The sequence below is a fragment of the Lampris incognitus genome, chromosome 1 (genome assembly GCF_029633865.1).
Source record: "Lampris incognitus isolate fLamInc1 chromosome 1, fLamInc1.hap2, whole genome shotgun sequence".
Lineage (NCBI taxonomy): Eukaryota > Metazoa > Chordata > Actinopteri > Lampriformes > Lampridae > Lampris > Lampris incognitus.
Window position 1 is genome coordinate 52,425,918 of NC_079211.1, and position 15,886 is coordinate 52,441,803.

Here is a 15,886-nt window from a genome sequence, read left to right on the forward strand (position 1 = left end):
GGTGGAGTCCTACTCTCTCTGAGGCTCACGCGAACGCACCTCAAGCGCAAAGTAGTGGATAGAGCGCCGCCGTCTGACCGCGCATCAGACAAGACACTGGTGTCCGCTGCTGCAGAGGTCCCTGTCAACAACTGATCTGATAGTTCATCTTTTTTTTTTATTTAAAGAACTAAACCAACCATTTGCCACCAAAGCACCATGGAGTGGACTACTAGCCTACTTAAGCACGGTCCATGCACTGCAGTGGCGTGAGTAATATTACAGTACACGCTTGCCCTAACGAGGTGTTCGCAACTTGAGCAATTCAAAGATGAAAGGTACATTTTATTGAAAGGCAAATCGATTGTGAACCCCAGCCACCCATGGACCCCCCCCCCACGTCCAACCAACGGCACCAAAACACAGCAGGGAAACTCACAAATATGAGAAAACGATGGTTTGATACTGGTTTTAAAGGGTTGATACTCCTGCCCGTGCCCCTGAGCAAGGCAGTGGGAAGCAAGACCTGGAGCTGGTCCCCGGGTGCTGCAGCTGCCCACCGCTCCTATACAATAGGATGGGTTTACATGCATGCACCTGTACAATGACACTTTTCCCCCCGAAACCCTGAAAAACGCATTCGTCATTTAGGGGGTGGGCTCTTTTCCTCTTCCTGTGATCACGGTTAAAAGCCATCGACGGAAAGGAGCGTCAGAACTTTGTCTGAGAGAGGTGGGTTTGAATTAAACTATGCCCTTCTTGATTGGAGGACAGTGTAAAGTTGTTTTTGAGAAAATTAAAAAAGTTCTTTGGTTACAACACTATTTGCCGCCAAGTCAGTAGCGGAGAGACTTTCCCGGTAAAGTCGCTCCCCCTAGTGCCTTAATTGGTTATTACACGCTGCAAGTCTGATAATTGACACGGGATTCCCACAACAAAATGAGATTGAAATGTGAAATATTTAGCTGTGAAGGTTTCCATGTGTAGCTTCGAGAGAATGCCCTGACGCAGAGCCTCTTTATCACCACTAGGCCAAAACAGACACTTTGTAAGCTTTCAGTTACTGTATCCAATCATTACTTCCAAGATTTTTACACGGTTTTAATTATTCAATGTATAAATTACCCGTGCAACACTCACATGTAGTTTCTTGTTTAGCGCGAATAAATTGTTTTACAACTAGAGGAAGGTCACTTGTACTGCAGTGAGGCTTATCTTACTAGATAAGATGCAGAATTCAACATGGCAGCCTGTAATTCAGAACTAGATTCTTTCAGCCCTCTCCCTCCCGACCACACAGCACAAGCAAAACAAGGTCTTTTTTTTTTAAAACATTTATTGACGTATACATATATCAAACTGGCTTGACAAACATGTTCACATGATATCAAGCCGGAGGGAGCTTGGAGTAGAGCCGCTGCTCCTTCGCGTCGATAGGGGCCAGTTCAGGGGGTTCGGGCATCTGATCAGGATGCCTGCTGGGCGCCTTCCTTTGGAGCTTTACCTGGCACGTCCAACTGGGAGGAGATCCCGGGGTAGACCCAGAACTGGCTGGAGGGACTACATGTCCAATCTGGCCTGGGAACGCCTTGGGATCCCCCAGGAGGAGCTGGAGGGCGTTGCTGGGGAGAGGGAGGTCTGGAGGGCCCTACTTAGCTTGCTGCCACCGCTACCCGACCCCGGAGAAGCAGCTAATGATGAATGAATGACTGAAGGATATTAAGCTATGACAAAACACAATCAAAAACTTAAATACACCTTTAGTCACACAGAATCTAGTCCAGCACCAAGATCCAGCATGCTTCATTTTCGCTTCAGTCACCTATGGTTTGTGCTGTAGTGAAACACTGACCCAGGGCAAAAAATAAAAAATAAACAAAACAACCAGATGGGTCTTGGGCCAAAATATTGTAAGAACGCTGCTAACACAAATCAGGCCAGGTGGAGGGTGAAGATGACTTCACATTGACTCCAACATGAACTTTGAGCTTACTTACTAGCATTGGGCATCCTGGAGAACGGATGGACGGAGAGAGATACCATGCAATCTTAAAATCGCAGGTTTCATTCCACATATTGTTTTAGGTTACAGTCAAGCCTTATCACCATGGTCTTCTCAGTATCTCTCCAAAATCTCTAACAATGTATATTAAAAAAAGCTCTGAGCACCTACTCTTACCTTGAAAAAATAAAAGGTGTCATCCGTTGATTACAAAACACAGTTGATAGCGATGAGGGACTACAACTTCCTCGCCTCCTTGAACCTGTTGAGCAGCCCGTCATCTTCACTGATAGGAAAGTAGAGGGTTCTGGTTTTGTAGTACTGGGGGTCCGAGACAAGGTTCTCGATGACATCTAAGAGGAGGTGGGCCCGCTCGACACTGGAGCCGGGTACCTCATAGTTCAACGCGTTGAAATGGATGTGGAGATGGTAGTAGGACGGCTGGTAGTGGAAATAGATTCTCAGTTTACTGGCTGGCAGGCCATAGTGGCGCATGATGACTTCCTGAAAAGAGAATGCAAGGGACTTTACTATTCACCCAGGCTTCCATTTCTCAGCTGGATTTGAAGTTTTTGCTAAAGGTTAAATAAAATGTATGCTGACGATGTTAAGGAAATATGACTCTCAATTAGGCTAAAACAGTCTACATCTGAAAATCACCCTAGATTCTACAATGGGAATAACAGCAGGTCTGTAACTAAGTAAGAATAATTTAGGCTGTAACTTGTTTTTCATCCAACTTGATTTTTCTGACAATGTTCAAAGAACACAGACAGACCGATTCTGGAACCAACATGATTCAGTTCTCCAAACTGACTTGCTCAAACTATGGTAGTTTGCCAAGCTGGCTGAAGAGCTCATCAAGAGGTCTAACCATTGCGGTGTCAGAAGTGCACTTTGCTACTGCAGCACATTTGACATAAAAATATTCAAACTGTCAGTACCGTTCCCTTTTCGTAGATGTTCCGAAGCAGTGGCAAATGGTCTGCGTTCAGGTCTCGAAGACTCTTGATTTTCCTCTGACGAACTAAGGCAAGCAGGAACAAGTCATCGAGCTGGAGGATGCAAGATTTAGGTAAGTAAAGTCTATTCACAAAGCACCCTTTCAAACCATGGTGCCAAAACACAGAAAAAACACGGACCAGAGAGAATGAGTCTAAATTTTAGACATTCAATGAGTACTCAGGTCTCTAACCTGTTTCTGGTCCCATTTGAAATCTGGTAGGAGGACAAAGCCAACCTCCTGGTCAAGATCTTCAAAAAGAATCCGGTCCGCCTCTGCCTTCTTCTCCAGGATGTTGTACACCCACTGGTGGAAACAACCGAGATAACAGTTTATAGCTACTGACAACCTCGGCGATTCTGAGCATTCTGGAGTCGGAGCGGTGAGAGGATCACTGACCTGCAGGCTGAAGCTCTGCTGCTCAATGTAAGGCAGCGTGATGGAGGAATAGCTCTCTCCCGTCTCCTTCACCAAATGCCTCTCCTGCCGCTGGTATTTCTTCACATGCTTCTCTGTGGCCGGGCACACCACTGTGGTCTTAATCTCTGTGCACCAAAAACAAGGCAAGGGAAATTTTCAGAACAGAAAATGTTTGCTGAATATAGGCTTCAACAAGCCTATATCGTTGACGCCTAATAGCCACACTGACTTGCCAATGTGATTATTACAAGTTATAAAACGACCAAACAACAAATGAAGCCCCGTGGCTGATATAAATGGATTTCTGAGCAAAAAAAAAAAAAGGGTTGAGTTGGCAGGCAACCTTGCAATTTAACATTCCTGTCACTGAAATTGCACAAACAACATTACTATGGCTGGGGGATGGGGACCTGCGACATAAAAAACCACAAAAAAAAAAACAAAAAAAAAACATTAACAATTCAGCTGGTAAACCGTGAGCATACCATTAAGATGAGCGGGAGGCTGGAGCTTATAAGTGCTGTAGATGTCATTGCTCATCTCCGCTTCTAGCTTAGAACCTCGAAACATCTCTTCCAAGATATCTTCTCCGATGGGAGTCTTCTCCAGAATGACCACCGCCTCCTGACCATCCAGCTAAAGAGGATAGTGCCGTTAAAAACGTATAATCTGGAATCTCTGTGGGCTATGGCGAAACACCGTATATAATCACAATCACATTAGTTCAAATTCTCCATTTTGTGTTTGGTCACCCCACCTTCCCCTCAACTCTCCCTGCATCATTCTCTGCCATACTCCGAGTCAAATAAAGGCATTTTTATTGGGAGAAGCAAACCCAAACAAAATACCTCTTCATTAACAATTTTCACACTTTTTAACACCGATGACAAACAATTCCACAAATATGACCAAAGATGAAAGCCGCAACTTTTCTCCCGTAGAGGGAAATTTCACTGATGGTTGTGTGTATGTCTCAGTGCTGATGGGTAATGTAGTCGATTGAAGGAATTAAGTCCCCACTGTGAACTATAGTACTGGAGAAATTGGCATCCTCCAGCTCACAAGAGACTTTTCCACAGCACCTACATGTACCAGAATGCATTGCACATAAGCCTCCATAAAGTCCTCTGCACTAGTGTTGTGGGACGTCATTTCCACCATGGGCGACGCAGCTTAGGTGAGAGAACGTGGATGTTTTTTGAACAGCGTGTTTTGAGTAGATGTGGATGCCATATTTCTAACAAGATTCGATTAGTCCCAGACTTAATAAATCATAGCTAGGGCGTCCGGGTGGCGTGGCGGTCTATTCCGTTGCCTACTAACATGGGGATCACGTTTCGAATCCCCGTGTTACCTCCGGCTTGGTCGGGCGTCCCTACAGATACAATTGCCTTGGATCGGCAGAGGGGTGGAGCAGCGGCCGGGACGGCTCAGAAAATAGGGTAATTGGCTGGATACAATTGGGGAGAAAAAGGGGAAAAAAAAGCAAAACAGCAAGAAGGTCCTGGGTTCGACCCCCAACCTTGGGGGTGGTCCCGGGTCGTCCTCTGTGTGGAGTTTGCATGTTCTCCCCGTGTCTGCGTGGGTTTCCTCTGGGTGCTCCGGTTTCCTCCCGCAGTCCAAAGACATGTAGGTCAGGTGATTCGGCCGTACTAAGTTGTCCTTAGGTGTGAATGTGTGTGTTGGCTCTGTGATGGTCTGGCAGCCTGTCCAGGGTGTCTCCCCGCCTGCCACCCAATCACTGCCGGGATAGGCTCCAGCATCCCCGCGACCCTGAGAGCAGGATAACGGTTTGGATAATGGATGGATGGATGGATATCTTCTTGCAGGTGTTCCAGTTATTCTCATTATGGGTTTTCAAAAGGCCTTCAATATAATAAGCCATTCATTCATATCTTAGATACCATCTCTCTTTAATTTTGGCAATTTCTTCATAAACGCAATTGAAACTCTGTCAAGGATGTCCGGTCTCACACTACCTTTTCCTCATTGTTGCCCAAGTTTTAAACACACTCATCCTCCAGAGCTCCTTCCAAAAGCGATGGACTGTCTTGGCAAGGAACTGAGGATATCAGAACTAGCAGACGACACAACTTTATTTCTAGAAGGTGCCGAAGTTGCTTCTGTAGCTCGGTGCACCGTTTCAGATTTTTCCAATGTATCAGGCCTAAAACTCATCGTGAAAAGGATGTGAGCTTTTGCCCTTAACTAATATTGATCTAACTGCAATTTATGGAATTCCAGTAAAGGATTTAGAAATTAAAATCTCCAAAGACTCAAAACATGCGATGGAAAGCAACCCCGCCCCCCCCCGGAAGCGGTTCAGAAAACATGTAACTGTTGGTTAGCTATAGATCCCCATACTCATAAGGGAGGATCCTGTTGAGTAAAGCAGAGGGGTGGTTTCTCCTCTCTACATGGTCCGAAAAAGGTATGTTCCCAAATGGACAAGATCCTGTTTAACCTTACATGGAAAAATAGTCTCAAAGCAAAACAAAACAAAAAGTTATTCATGGGCCGTCCGGGTAGCATAGCGGTCTATTCCGTTGCCTACCAACACGGGGATCGGCAGTTCGAATCCCCGTGTTACCTCCGGCTTGGTCGGCCGTCCCTACAGACACAATTGGCCGTGTCTGCAGGTGGGAAGCCGGATGTGGGTATGTGTCCTGGTCGCTGCACTAGCGCCTCCTCTGGTCAGCCAGGGTGTCTGTTGTGGGGGGGGGAATAACGTGATCCTCCCACGTGCTTTGTGGCCCCCTGGTGAAACTCCTCACTGTCAGGTGAAAAGAAGCGGCTGGCGACTCCACATTTATAGGAGGAGGCATGTGGTAGTCTGCAGCCCTCCCCGGATCGGCAGAGGGGGTGGAGCAGCGGAGAGTTGGGGTAATTGGCCGGGTACAGTTTGAAGAAGAAGAAGAAGAAAAAAAGAGGGGGGGTATTTCTAACACCTTAACTGGAGGAGATGTTAACGTCCTAACTTTCACAACATTCAATCAAATCATCCAAATCGGTTGGGTTAAAGGGTTTCTGAAAAATCCACATAGTTTTTTTGGGGCACATTTTCCCAAATTATCCTTTTTTTGTGGCCCCCCCCCCCACTTTTTCTTCCCAATCGTACTTGGCCAATTACCCCAGTCTTCCGAGCCGTCCCGGTCGCTGCTCCGCCCCCAGCAGACCCGCCGCCAGTGTCCAGCGGATAGAATAGCGAGAGGAGTCGCGGATTTCACCGTTAAACGCACCGCTACACAGCACTTCGAGCTGAACACAGAGCTAAGACGACATAAGCAGCCCCACTAGCCCCACTACCCCCCCCCCCCCACTAGCCCCGCACTAGCCCCGACGCCGCCCTGGGTTCCAGCGCCCCGCCGCCGTAAGGGCGATCTTCAGCAGCGCTCATGCTCTTGCTGGTAGACGGCTAGTCCCGGCCTCCTCCTCCCCGAAGGACGAAGCGTTTCAGAAGCCGGCGCACCAACGCCAGGCTTCATCGCGAGAGAGCTAGCTGGGCTTCCTCGACTGCACCAACAACTAAACTGGATTTCGGAAGCGCGCGAAGGCCCAAAGAAAGGCCACCTTCCGCCCCAGCTCAGCCGGCCTGGGGTCCTCGCAGCGGCGGGGGCTAGCTAAAGTCCGGTGACACCGTTTTACCTTGCCGTGGATGAAGATGCGCTTGTCCCGCACAGAATAGTTCAGGACAGACGATAAGCTAAAATCCGCCAGCACGTTCTCCTTTGTGTCCTCGTGGTCAATGTGGAAACTCCTCCGCTTCTTGAGACCCAGACTTTTGTCTTCGCCTCCTTTAGTTTCTCCCGTACCGTCTGCCATTTTGTCGAACCTGTTCTTCCTTGTTTTTTTTTGTTCTTCTTCGCCGTCTTCTTTCTTCTTCTTCTTCTGATTAATTTGCGACAGACCAGCCGCAGCAAAGGCGCTGTGCTGCCCTCCGCCGATGATCCGTTGGTTTTCGTATCTGATCCCTTAATCGGCATCCCTGACGTCTTGCTGTTATTGAAGGATTTTGGTAGGTAGATGTGCACAGTGATTAAAGTGGGCCGGAGCTCCCCGGATCCCGACACCGGCACTTCCCCTCCTCCTCCCCCGAGTCAACCGGAGCTGAGATCCGGCACTCTGTAGACAGGAGTATTTTCAACCTTTTTGTCACAGTAAAATTTAAAACAAAAAACATGATGCAGCCAATTCACAAGCATGACAAAATAAATGGCAAATAAAGTCGTTCTTCTATTTTTATACTACTTTACTTTTTCTAAAAGTTTGAATGACGTCGCGTCCTCACGTGACCCGCACCTGCCTGCTGTCTGGCTTCACCAGACTTGACATCAAAAGAGACTGGCTTCACACTCACGGGTCAGGGTCAGTTCACCGCACCAGGCAGACAAGACTCGAGAGAGCGTCAACCTGCTACCTGCACTATTATCCTGGATTGGGGGGCATAAAGAGGGAGTATCTTCAGTGTATTTCCAATAGTATTTCCGATAGTTTTGTCTAGCTCTGCTGTGGTTTTCATTCAAGCAACTAACGTTAGCGACGGTAACGTTAGCTAGCTAGCTAACTAGCTATCTTCCACCCGGTAACGTCGCTAGCTAGTTGCTGACGTTGCTGGCTAGTTGTTTGAATGCTGCTAGGCAAGCTAACTATCGGTAGCGTCCGGTAACGTTACCGGTAGCTAGCTAGTTATGTTTGTCCAACCTTAGCTCTGGCCATGCAATATGTTCATTCAAATAACTAACTAGCTAGCAAACGTTAGCTATTATTAGCTAACAATGCTAACGTCGGGACTACCGGACCAGTGGTTAGCTAGCCTAACGTTAGCTAGCTACCTATCACTCCCGCACTTTTGCCCACCTCTCTAATACAGAGATCCCCCACTTACCAAATCCCACTTTTGAAGTAATACTTGGGGTAGTATTGGTCGAGGATCAATGACCACACCGGGTTATAGAACTCAGGTTTAATCGTGGCTCAGTAGGCAGACGTAATAACCATACATGGTAGTGGTGTAACCATAATAACAGTCCGGGTAGTACATAACACCTAGTGTAGTTCCAGTGGATATACATGGCGTTATATCACTACATCCCCCCTGTTTAGTTTTCCCTTTTTTCATTACACAGAGGTTGCCTTCTCTTCTTTTTTTTTAGACAACACACTCAGAATTGTCCATCTCAAAAAACAATAAACATATTCAGAGCCCTCCTTTTGTGTGTGATTGTCTCTACTCATAGTCCTTATAGTGAGCTGGTTTGGAAACAGCTCTTCCATATCTTGTGCGTACTGTCTTGTGTGTTTCACAGGTTTGGCTGGAAGAAGTTCCAGCTGCATGAGTGTCCCGTTGAGGTTCTGTGAAGCGGGTTCTTGCGCTCCTCAGTGCATGGGGGTGGTGAATTTCCCGCAGGTGGCTCCTGCCACGTCTGAGTTTGTTCCCATTTGATGTTTGCACAATGTAGCTCCTTGGCTCATCGCACGTTTGTACGACGGTGGCTGGATACCAAGTCCCTTTTTCCTTGTTTAGGACAGATACGTGCTGTCCGGGACCGAGTGGAGGTAGTTCTCTGCCGCTGCTGCGGTCATGATGTTCCTTCATGTTTGCTGTTCTCTGCTCTAGGTGGAGTCGGTTTTCCTCCTTGCCTGGGTCCCCTCGACTCGGCAGCAGGGTGGTGACCGGCCTTCCGAAGATCAGTTCTGCTGGTGATGGTAGTTTACTGTCGATGGGTGTTGCTCTGACCTGTAGTAAGGCCACTTGTATGTTACCTCCTTGTCTCATGGTTTTCTTCACAATGGATTTGATGTGTCGCACATGCCTCTCTATGAATCCATTGCTTTTTGGATAGTGGGGTGAGCTTGCCACGTGCTTGATTCCCCAGTCAGCCGTGAATTTCTGGAACGCGTGCCCTGTGTACTGGGGTCCATTATCTGTAAGTATCTCGTCAGGCCTTCCAAAAAGAGACATGTACATTTCCATTTTTTGTGCAACTGCCCGGCTGGACACAGGCATGGGCATTTCATCCACTAGGGGGAACTTAGAATATCTGTCCACAATCAGTAAATACTGATGTCCATCGATCTCGAATAGATCAGAAGCTAGGGATTGCCATGGTTTTGACGGTGTGTTGTGTGGGTTGAGAGGTTGCTTTGGATTTGCATCCTGATGTTCCACGCATACGCTACATGACCTGCAGACTCTTTTGATGTCATCGTTCATTCTGATCCAGTAGACACTTTCTCTCGCCAGTCGCCGTGTCTTTTCAATGCCCTGGATTCCCACATGCAGCTGTTCGAGTATAGAATCAGTCATGGAGTCTGGGATGAGCACCTGTCTGCCTTTGAATATGACTCCTGCTTCAACTGCGAGCTCATCTCTGAATGACCAGTACTCACGTAGTTGTCTTGGTAGAGCTTTGATGTTGTCTGGCCATCCCTGGTGGATCAGCTCTTTCAGTGCATTGAGTCTGCGGTCGCTGGTGGTTTCCGTGCGGAGTGCGTCCTGTTTCTCGGGAGAGAAGTTTATCATTGCAACAGTGAGCATCTCTGGATCCTCGACTTCTGCCTCTATTCCGTCAATGCGCTCGTCCAGCTCGATGTTGCTGTTGTTCTCAGGGTTGGGTAGTCGGCTGAGTGTGTCTGCCAGGACCATCTGGTTTCCTGGTCGATACGTGACCTCGTAGTTGTATCCTTGTGTTTTTATCAGCATTCGCTGAAGCCGTGGCGGGGCGGCATGCAGTGGCTTTGTGCATATGGTAACGAGGGGTTTGTGGTCTGTAACTACAATGAATGACTTCCCATACAGGTAGGTATGGTATCGCTGCATTCCATAGACTATGGCCAGCATTTCTCGCTCTATGTTGCTGTACCTGGATTGGCAGTCGTCCAGTGTCTTTGAGCCAAAAGCTATGGGTCTTTTGTTCTGCACTAATGCCACGCCCAGTCCTTTCTGCGATGCATCGACCTCAAGTGTCAGAGGTGTGCTTGGATCATAGTACTTCAGGCAGTCATGTTCGTTGATAACTGATTTCAGGTCCTCAAAGCTCTTTTGGTGGTCAGTGTCCCATGTCCAAGGCACGTCACTTTTCAGCAGCACCCTCAGTGTGTGTGCTTTGTCTGCGAACTTTGGGATGTAGGGTGACAGGTAGGTCAGCATCCCCAAGAATCTGCTCAGTTCATCTTTGTTCTGGGGTGTCGGCATTTTCTGGATGTCCCTGATTTTGGCTGGGTCAGGTTTGATACCTTTGTCTGTGTACAGGTTGCCAAAGAATGAGATGCTTGTCTGTTTGATTGTGCACTTGTCACTGTTGAACACAATACCTGTCTTGGCTGCTCTCTCCATCAGGTTGGTCAGGTTCCTGTCATGCTCCTCTTCGCTTGCTCCGTAGACTGCGATATCATCGGCTATGCTGACGACACCATCGAGCCCCTCCAGGATTTGGTCCATCTTTGCCTGGAAGAGATCTTGAGAGACACTGAGACCAAATAGCAAACGTTTCCAGCAGTATCTACCAAATGGAGTTCGGAATGTGGTTAGCAGTTGTGACTCTCCCTCTAGGTGTATTGACCAATATCCAGCTTTTGCGTCAAGTTTGCTGAATATTTTTGCATTTGCAAACTTCGGGTTCAGTTCCTCCACAGTAGGAATCTTGTGTGGGCATCTCCTAAGGCTGGCATTAAGCTTTTGGGGGTCTAAGCATATGCGAAGGGAACCGTCTTTCTTTGTGCTGTATGCCAGACTCGAGCACCAGTCTGTGTGCTGTTCTACTTTTCTTGACACATCTTGTTCGACTAGGTTATTCAGTTCATCTTTCAGTTTGTCTTTGATGTGAATGCTGCGCTTACGTGGTGGGTCTATGAATGGTTCAGCATCCTTTTTCAGGAAGAGCTTGGCCTTTCCACTGAAGTTGCCAATTTTGTCAAACTGGTCTGGGTATGCTCTCTTTAGGTCTGCACTGTTAGATATGGTCATTTTGGGTTTTGTCTGTCTTGTGTTGACTTTTTTCTGGTTTGCATGTCCTTTCTCGGTCACTGCATCTACATTGACAGTCACTAGGTTTAACAGTTCACATGTTGGCAGCCCAACTATGGCTGGCCCTGGTACGTCTACAACATAGAACTTTGCATTGATCCATTTGGATTCTTTGTACTGGCATGGAATGTCAATGGTGCCTAGGCAGGGGATGGCGTGACCACTGTATGCAGATAGCCTCCTGTTGTTTTTTTTCAGTCGTTTCTGGGTGCATGCATTTTCACCGTACATCTGCTTGAAGGTACGCAATGGGAGTGTGTTGCCTGATGCACCTGTGTCTATCTTCAGACGTAGTGTGTATCCACGACCAGGTAGGTCAGGTGGTGTCACCTTCAGGACTGTGTACGCCTCCTCTCTGGCCGGCTTGCTGTCTATGCTATGCATGCACTTTTCACTGATAGTTATGGAGTGGAACTGTTTCTGGTAAGTACTTTCGTTCTCACTGTCTGTTTCACTGCTACTCTCTACAGCATGTATGCGAGTCCTGCTCTGTTGCTTTTTGTCTATATAGGTTTTGCGCTTGTGCTGTTTGTCTTGTGGTGTGTGGGACTTACTTCCCCCGCTCCTGCTCTGGCTGGAGTGTTCCTGGCACTCTCGTTTGGCCTTCCTGCAACACCACTCCCAGTGACCTTTTGCACCACATGCATTGCATTCATCATCATATGCAGGACATCGACGTGGTTTGTGGCTTCTCCCACAGTTACGACATATGCGGTCCCTGTCCACAGCGTGGATTCTCTCATTGTGTGACAGGCTAAGTTTGTCTAACTGTTCATTGCCTGCTGTCAGGGCTTCATATTTTCGTCCCTCGGCCAGAACCTCTGCTAAGGAATATCCTTTTGGTTTGCTGTCTAGATCATTCCTCAGGGCATCATGGGGAGTGCTTGCAATAATAAGCTCAATCATACGCTTGTTAAGCTCTTCGTCTGAAAACTGACATTTCTGTGCAAGTGTTCTGGCTCTGGTCACAAAATCATCAATATTCTCATCTGGTTTCTGTCTGTGTTGCATCAGTTGCAGTCTATGGAGTCTGAAATTTACGTTCAACTTTAGCTGTTTTTCAAAGAAGTCCCATAGTTTGGCAGGCTTTTTCTTTTCATCATCAGTGAGACCACTGGCGTTCAGTCTTTTTAATCCTTCATCTCCGATTCCACGACATATTTTCCTAGCTTGTTTAGCTGCGCCATTTATTTCTTCATCTTCTAAATACAGAGTCATTTTCTGTTTATACATTGAAATTGCCTCACCCAGGTCCGGGTCTGACCAATTCATCGTCGGTAGATGCGATGCCATGACGTCTCCTGTTACTACCTAGCTAGTTAGCTTTGCGGCTAGCTCAGCTCCGGCGCACTCTTGCTTGAATGATGACAGAAATTATCCACGGACAATTTTATCAGTCTATCTTCATTCTTCATAGAGAGTATCCCACCGCTGCCACCATGAAGTAATACTTGGGGTAGTATTGGTCGAGGATCAATGACCACACCGGGTTATAGAACTCAGGTTTAATCGTGGCTCAGTAGGCAGACGTAATAACCATACATGGTAGTGGTGTAACCATAATAACAGTCCGGGTAGTACATAACACCTAGTGTAGTTCCAGTGGATATACATGGCGTTATATCACTACAACTTTAACCCCTGGTTAAAATTAATATCTTACCCACATGTTCATACCTCTTTCAATCTATACCAGTTTATCTTAAAAAGACATTCTTCTCTTCGCTAGATACATTTATTTCATCATTTATTTGCAATGGAAAAATGCCTCGGATACGCAAAACCGCCCTTCAGAAACCCAGTGAAGCTGGTGGAATGGCTTTACCAAGTTTTCAATATCATTATGGATCCTAAAATATAAGGGCACTGTCCTTTTGGAAGTCTAAGTTCACAAGCACCGAAATTCCATGTTAGTTTGCTTTTGAGATGTCGTCTGTCTCCATGGCCGGATTAACCCACCAGGGGGCCCCGGGGCACATACGTCCATTGCCCCCCCCCCGCCCCGGGAGATAGGCTACGCAAACAATACTAAACATTATTAAATGTAAAACTAATGCAAATAGCCAACACGGTAGTCTACGCTATGCCAATCTGCTTTGGATTCAGATGGGGACTACCAAGTTAACACAATTTTGAATCACAAAACAAACAGAGATGAGAATAGCAGCTCACAGCATCGCAAACATATTGTGAAGCCTTCTTCCCACTTACAAAAGCTTACCAACAGCAAACAAATGTTTGTTTCAGAGCAAATAATTTAGTGAAATATGGGCATATTGTGGAAACTGATGCCCTGCATCCGTAGAGGTTTTAGCTTGGGGCCCTGCATCAGTAGTTACTGTAGCTTGGGGCCCTGCATCAGTAGAGACTGTAGCTTGGGGCCTCCGCATCAATAGAGACTTTGTAGCTTGGGGCCCTGCATCAGTAGAGACTGTCGCTTGGGGCCTCCACATCAATAGAGACTTTGTAGCTCGGGGCCCTGCATCAGTACAGACTGTAGCTTGGGGCCTCCGCATCAATAGAGACTTTGTAGCTTGGGGCCCTGCATCAATAGAGACTGTAGCTTGGGGCCCTGCATCAGTAGATACTGTAGCTTCGGGCCCTGCATCAGTAGAGACTGTAGCTTGGGGCCTCCACATCAATAGAGACTTTGTAGCTTGGGAGCCTGCATCAGTAGAGACTGTAGCTTGGGGCCCTGCATCAATAGAGACTTTGTAGCTTGGGGCCCTGCATCAGTAGAGACTGTAGCTTGGTGCCTCCACATGAATAGAGACTTTGTAGCTTGGGGCCCTGCATCAGTAGAGACTTTGTAGCTAGGGGCCCTGCATCAGTAGAGACTGTAGCTTGGGGCCCCGCATCAATAGAGTAGTTTGGGCCCTGCATCACAACACAGGGTTAGAACAAACGTCCCTTGTAGTGTATGATTGGGGATCCCCACTATACGTGAACACAATACCCCTGACCTTTTTGGGCCCCTCGTGGTCCAGGGCCCCGAGGCACTTGCCCGGCATGCCCGGTCCGTTATCCAGCCTTTGCTTGTCTCTCATGTATCTTTGCATTCGCTTCTCTGCTCAGCACCCCCTTGGGCTCACCCTAGATCCAGATTTACTGATAACCCAGTCGCATGTTAGTCTGTTAAGATTTGGAAACAATGTAGACAGGCTTTCAAATGTAATGCTCTCCCTATTGGTACCCCATTACAAAAAACTCCCCAAAAAAATCAATCTTTTGTCCCCTCTATTTCTGATGGAGCCTTTGAGCTTTGGAAACTCAATCGAATGTTCACTTCGGAGGACCTATTTATTGACGACACTCTTGCGTCTTTTGATCAGCTGTCTCAGAAATTTGATGGACCTCAGAGTCACTTTTTTAGACATTTGCAGATTCATGATTTTACTCAATCTAAATTTAATCGTTTCCTCAGTTCTGCGTTCAAAGACCCAATTGGGCCATATTCTTGAAATTAATCCTGCTGAAAAGGGGTATATAAGTAAATTGTATTATGCAATTAATACTTTTGGCCAAATACCAACTTCAACCCCTAAAAAACCGATTGGAGAGTGATATGGAAATGTCCATCCCAGAGGAAACTTGGGATACATTCCTCCTCTACATGCACAAGACATGAGGTAATCCAGTTCAAAGCCCTGCACCCCCTTCATTGGTGCAAAGAGAAATTGGCTAAAGTTAACCCAGATGTAGACCCCACACGTGACAGGTGCGAACAAGCCATTGCCAGTCTCTTACATATGTTCTGGTCCTGCCTGAAACGAACTCAGCTCTGGCGTTCAATCTTTGAGGCCTTGGCCGCTGTTTTATGTTTCCTACTTGAACCTTCTCCTGAGCGCCATCTTTGGAGTCGTTCCAGCTGGTGCACATTTAAATGCCACTCAGGCAAACCTGTTGGCCTACACCACTCTATTAGCTAGGAGACTGATACTGTTCAAATGGAAGGAGGCTTCCCCTCCTACTTTCGCGCATTGAATTGCAGAGGTTATGCCTTCATTGAAATGAGAAAAGATCAGATATACCATGAGAGGACCTATATCCACATTCCACTCAACCCGGAAGCCCGTTTTAGACTTTGTGGAGGAGTTAAATGCTCGGTTGGTGGCTGGGGTTGATGGGCTTACAATCTAAATCTCAACCTTCTCTCTTCTATTCTCCTTTTCCCTTTTGCTTATTTATTTACTTGTCTTTTTTAGTTAAAGTTCCCCTTTTCTTTTGTTCATTTAATTAATGGTCGTTAACTGTTTACTTTGTTATTTTTTGTTATGGTTTAATTTGATTCATGTTGTTTCGGGTGGCATGCCAGGCGGGGTCGGAGTGTGGTGGGGGATTTTGTATGGGTCTGATGAGAGGATGGGTGGGGTGGGGGAGGTGTTCTGGTTGTAGGTCCATTGCTTGATTGGTTCGTGTATGAAAATTGAAAATAAACCTTGTTCATAAAAGAAGA

General features: G+C 46.9%; 1 protein-coding gene across 2 annotated transcripts; it reads right to left on the reverse strand.

Moving 5' to 3' along the window:
• Positions 1-1,317: 1,317 nt before the first annotated feature.
• Positions 1,318-7,418, reverse strand: dcps (decapping enzyme, scavenger). 2 transcript variants are annotated; one of them, XM_056288103.1, is made up of 7 exons: positions 7,050-7,418; positions 3,890-4,040; positions 3,384-3,529; positions 3,177-3,290; positions 2,926-3,036; positions 2,159-2,485; positions 1,318-1,670 (listed from the first exon to the last, which is right to left on the reverse strand). In XM_056288103.1, the coding sequence occupies exons 1-6, from the start codon at positions 7,224-7,226 to the stop codon at positions 2,219-2,221; spliced, it is 966 nt and encodes a 321-aa protein (XP_056144078.1). In that variant the 5' UTR covers positions 7,227-7,418; the 3' UTR covers positions 1,318-1,670; positions 2,159-2,218. The 2 variants fall into 2 exon arrangements, with proteins under 2 accessions (XP_056144078.1, XP_056144070.1); XM_056288095.1 differs by having other exon boundaries at positions 1,318-1,703; positions 7,050-7,416.
• Between the last annotated feature and the right edge of the window lie 8,468 nt (positions 7,419-15,886).

What these genes read in the sequence shown, in the direction of transcription:
- dcps (XM_056288103.1), bottom strand. Translation starts at nt 7,226, where the DNA reads ATGGCAGACGGTACGGGAGAAACTAAAGGAGGCGAAGACAAAAGTCTG. An exon ending in GCCTCCCGCTCATCTTAATG is followed by an intron (nt 3,530 to 3,889) that starts GTATGCTCACGG and finishes TTTGGTGCACAG; the next exon opens with AGATTAAGACCACAGTGGTG. An exon ending in ACATCTACGAAAAGGGAACG is followed by an intron (nt 2,486 to 2,925) that starts GTACTGACAGTT and finishes TTCTCTTTTCAG; the next exon opens with GAAGTCATCATGCGCCACTA.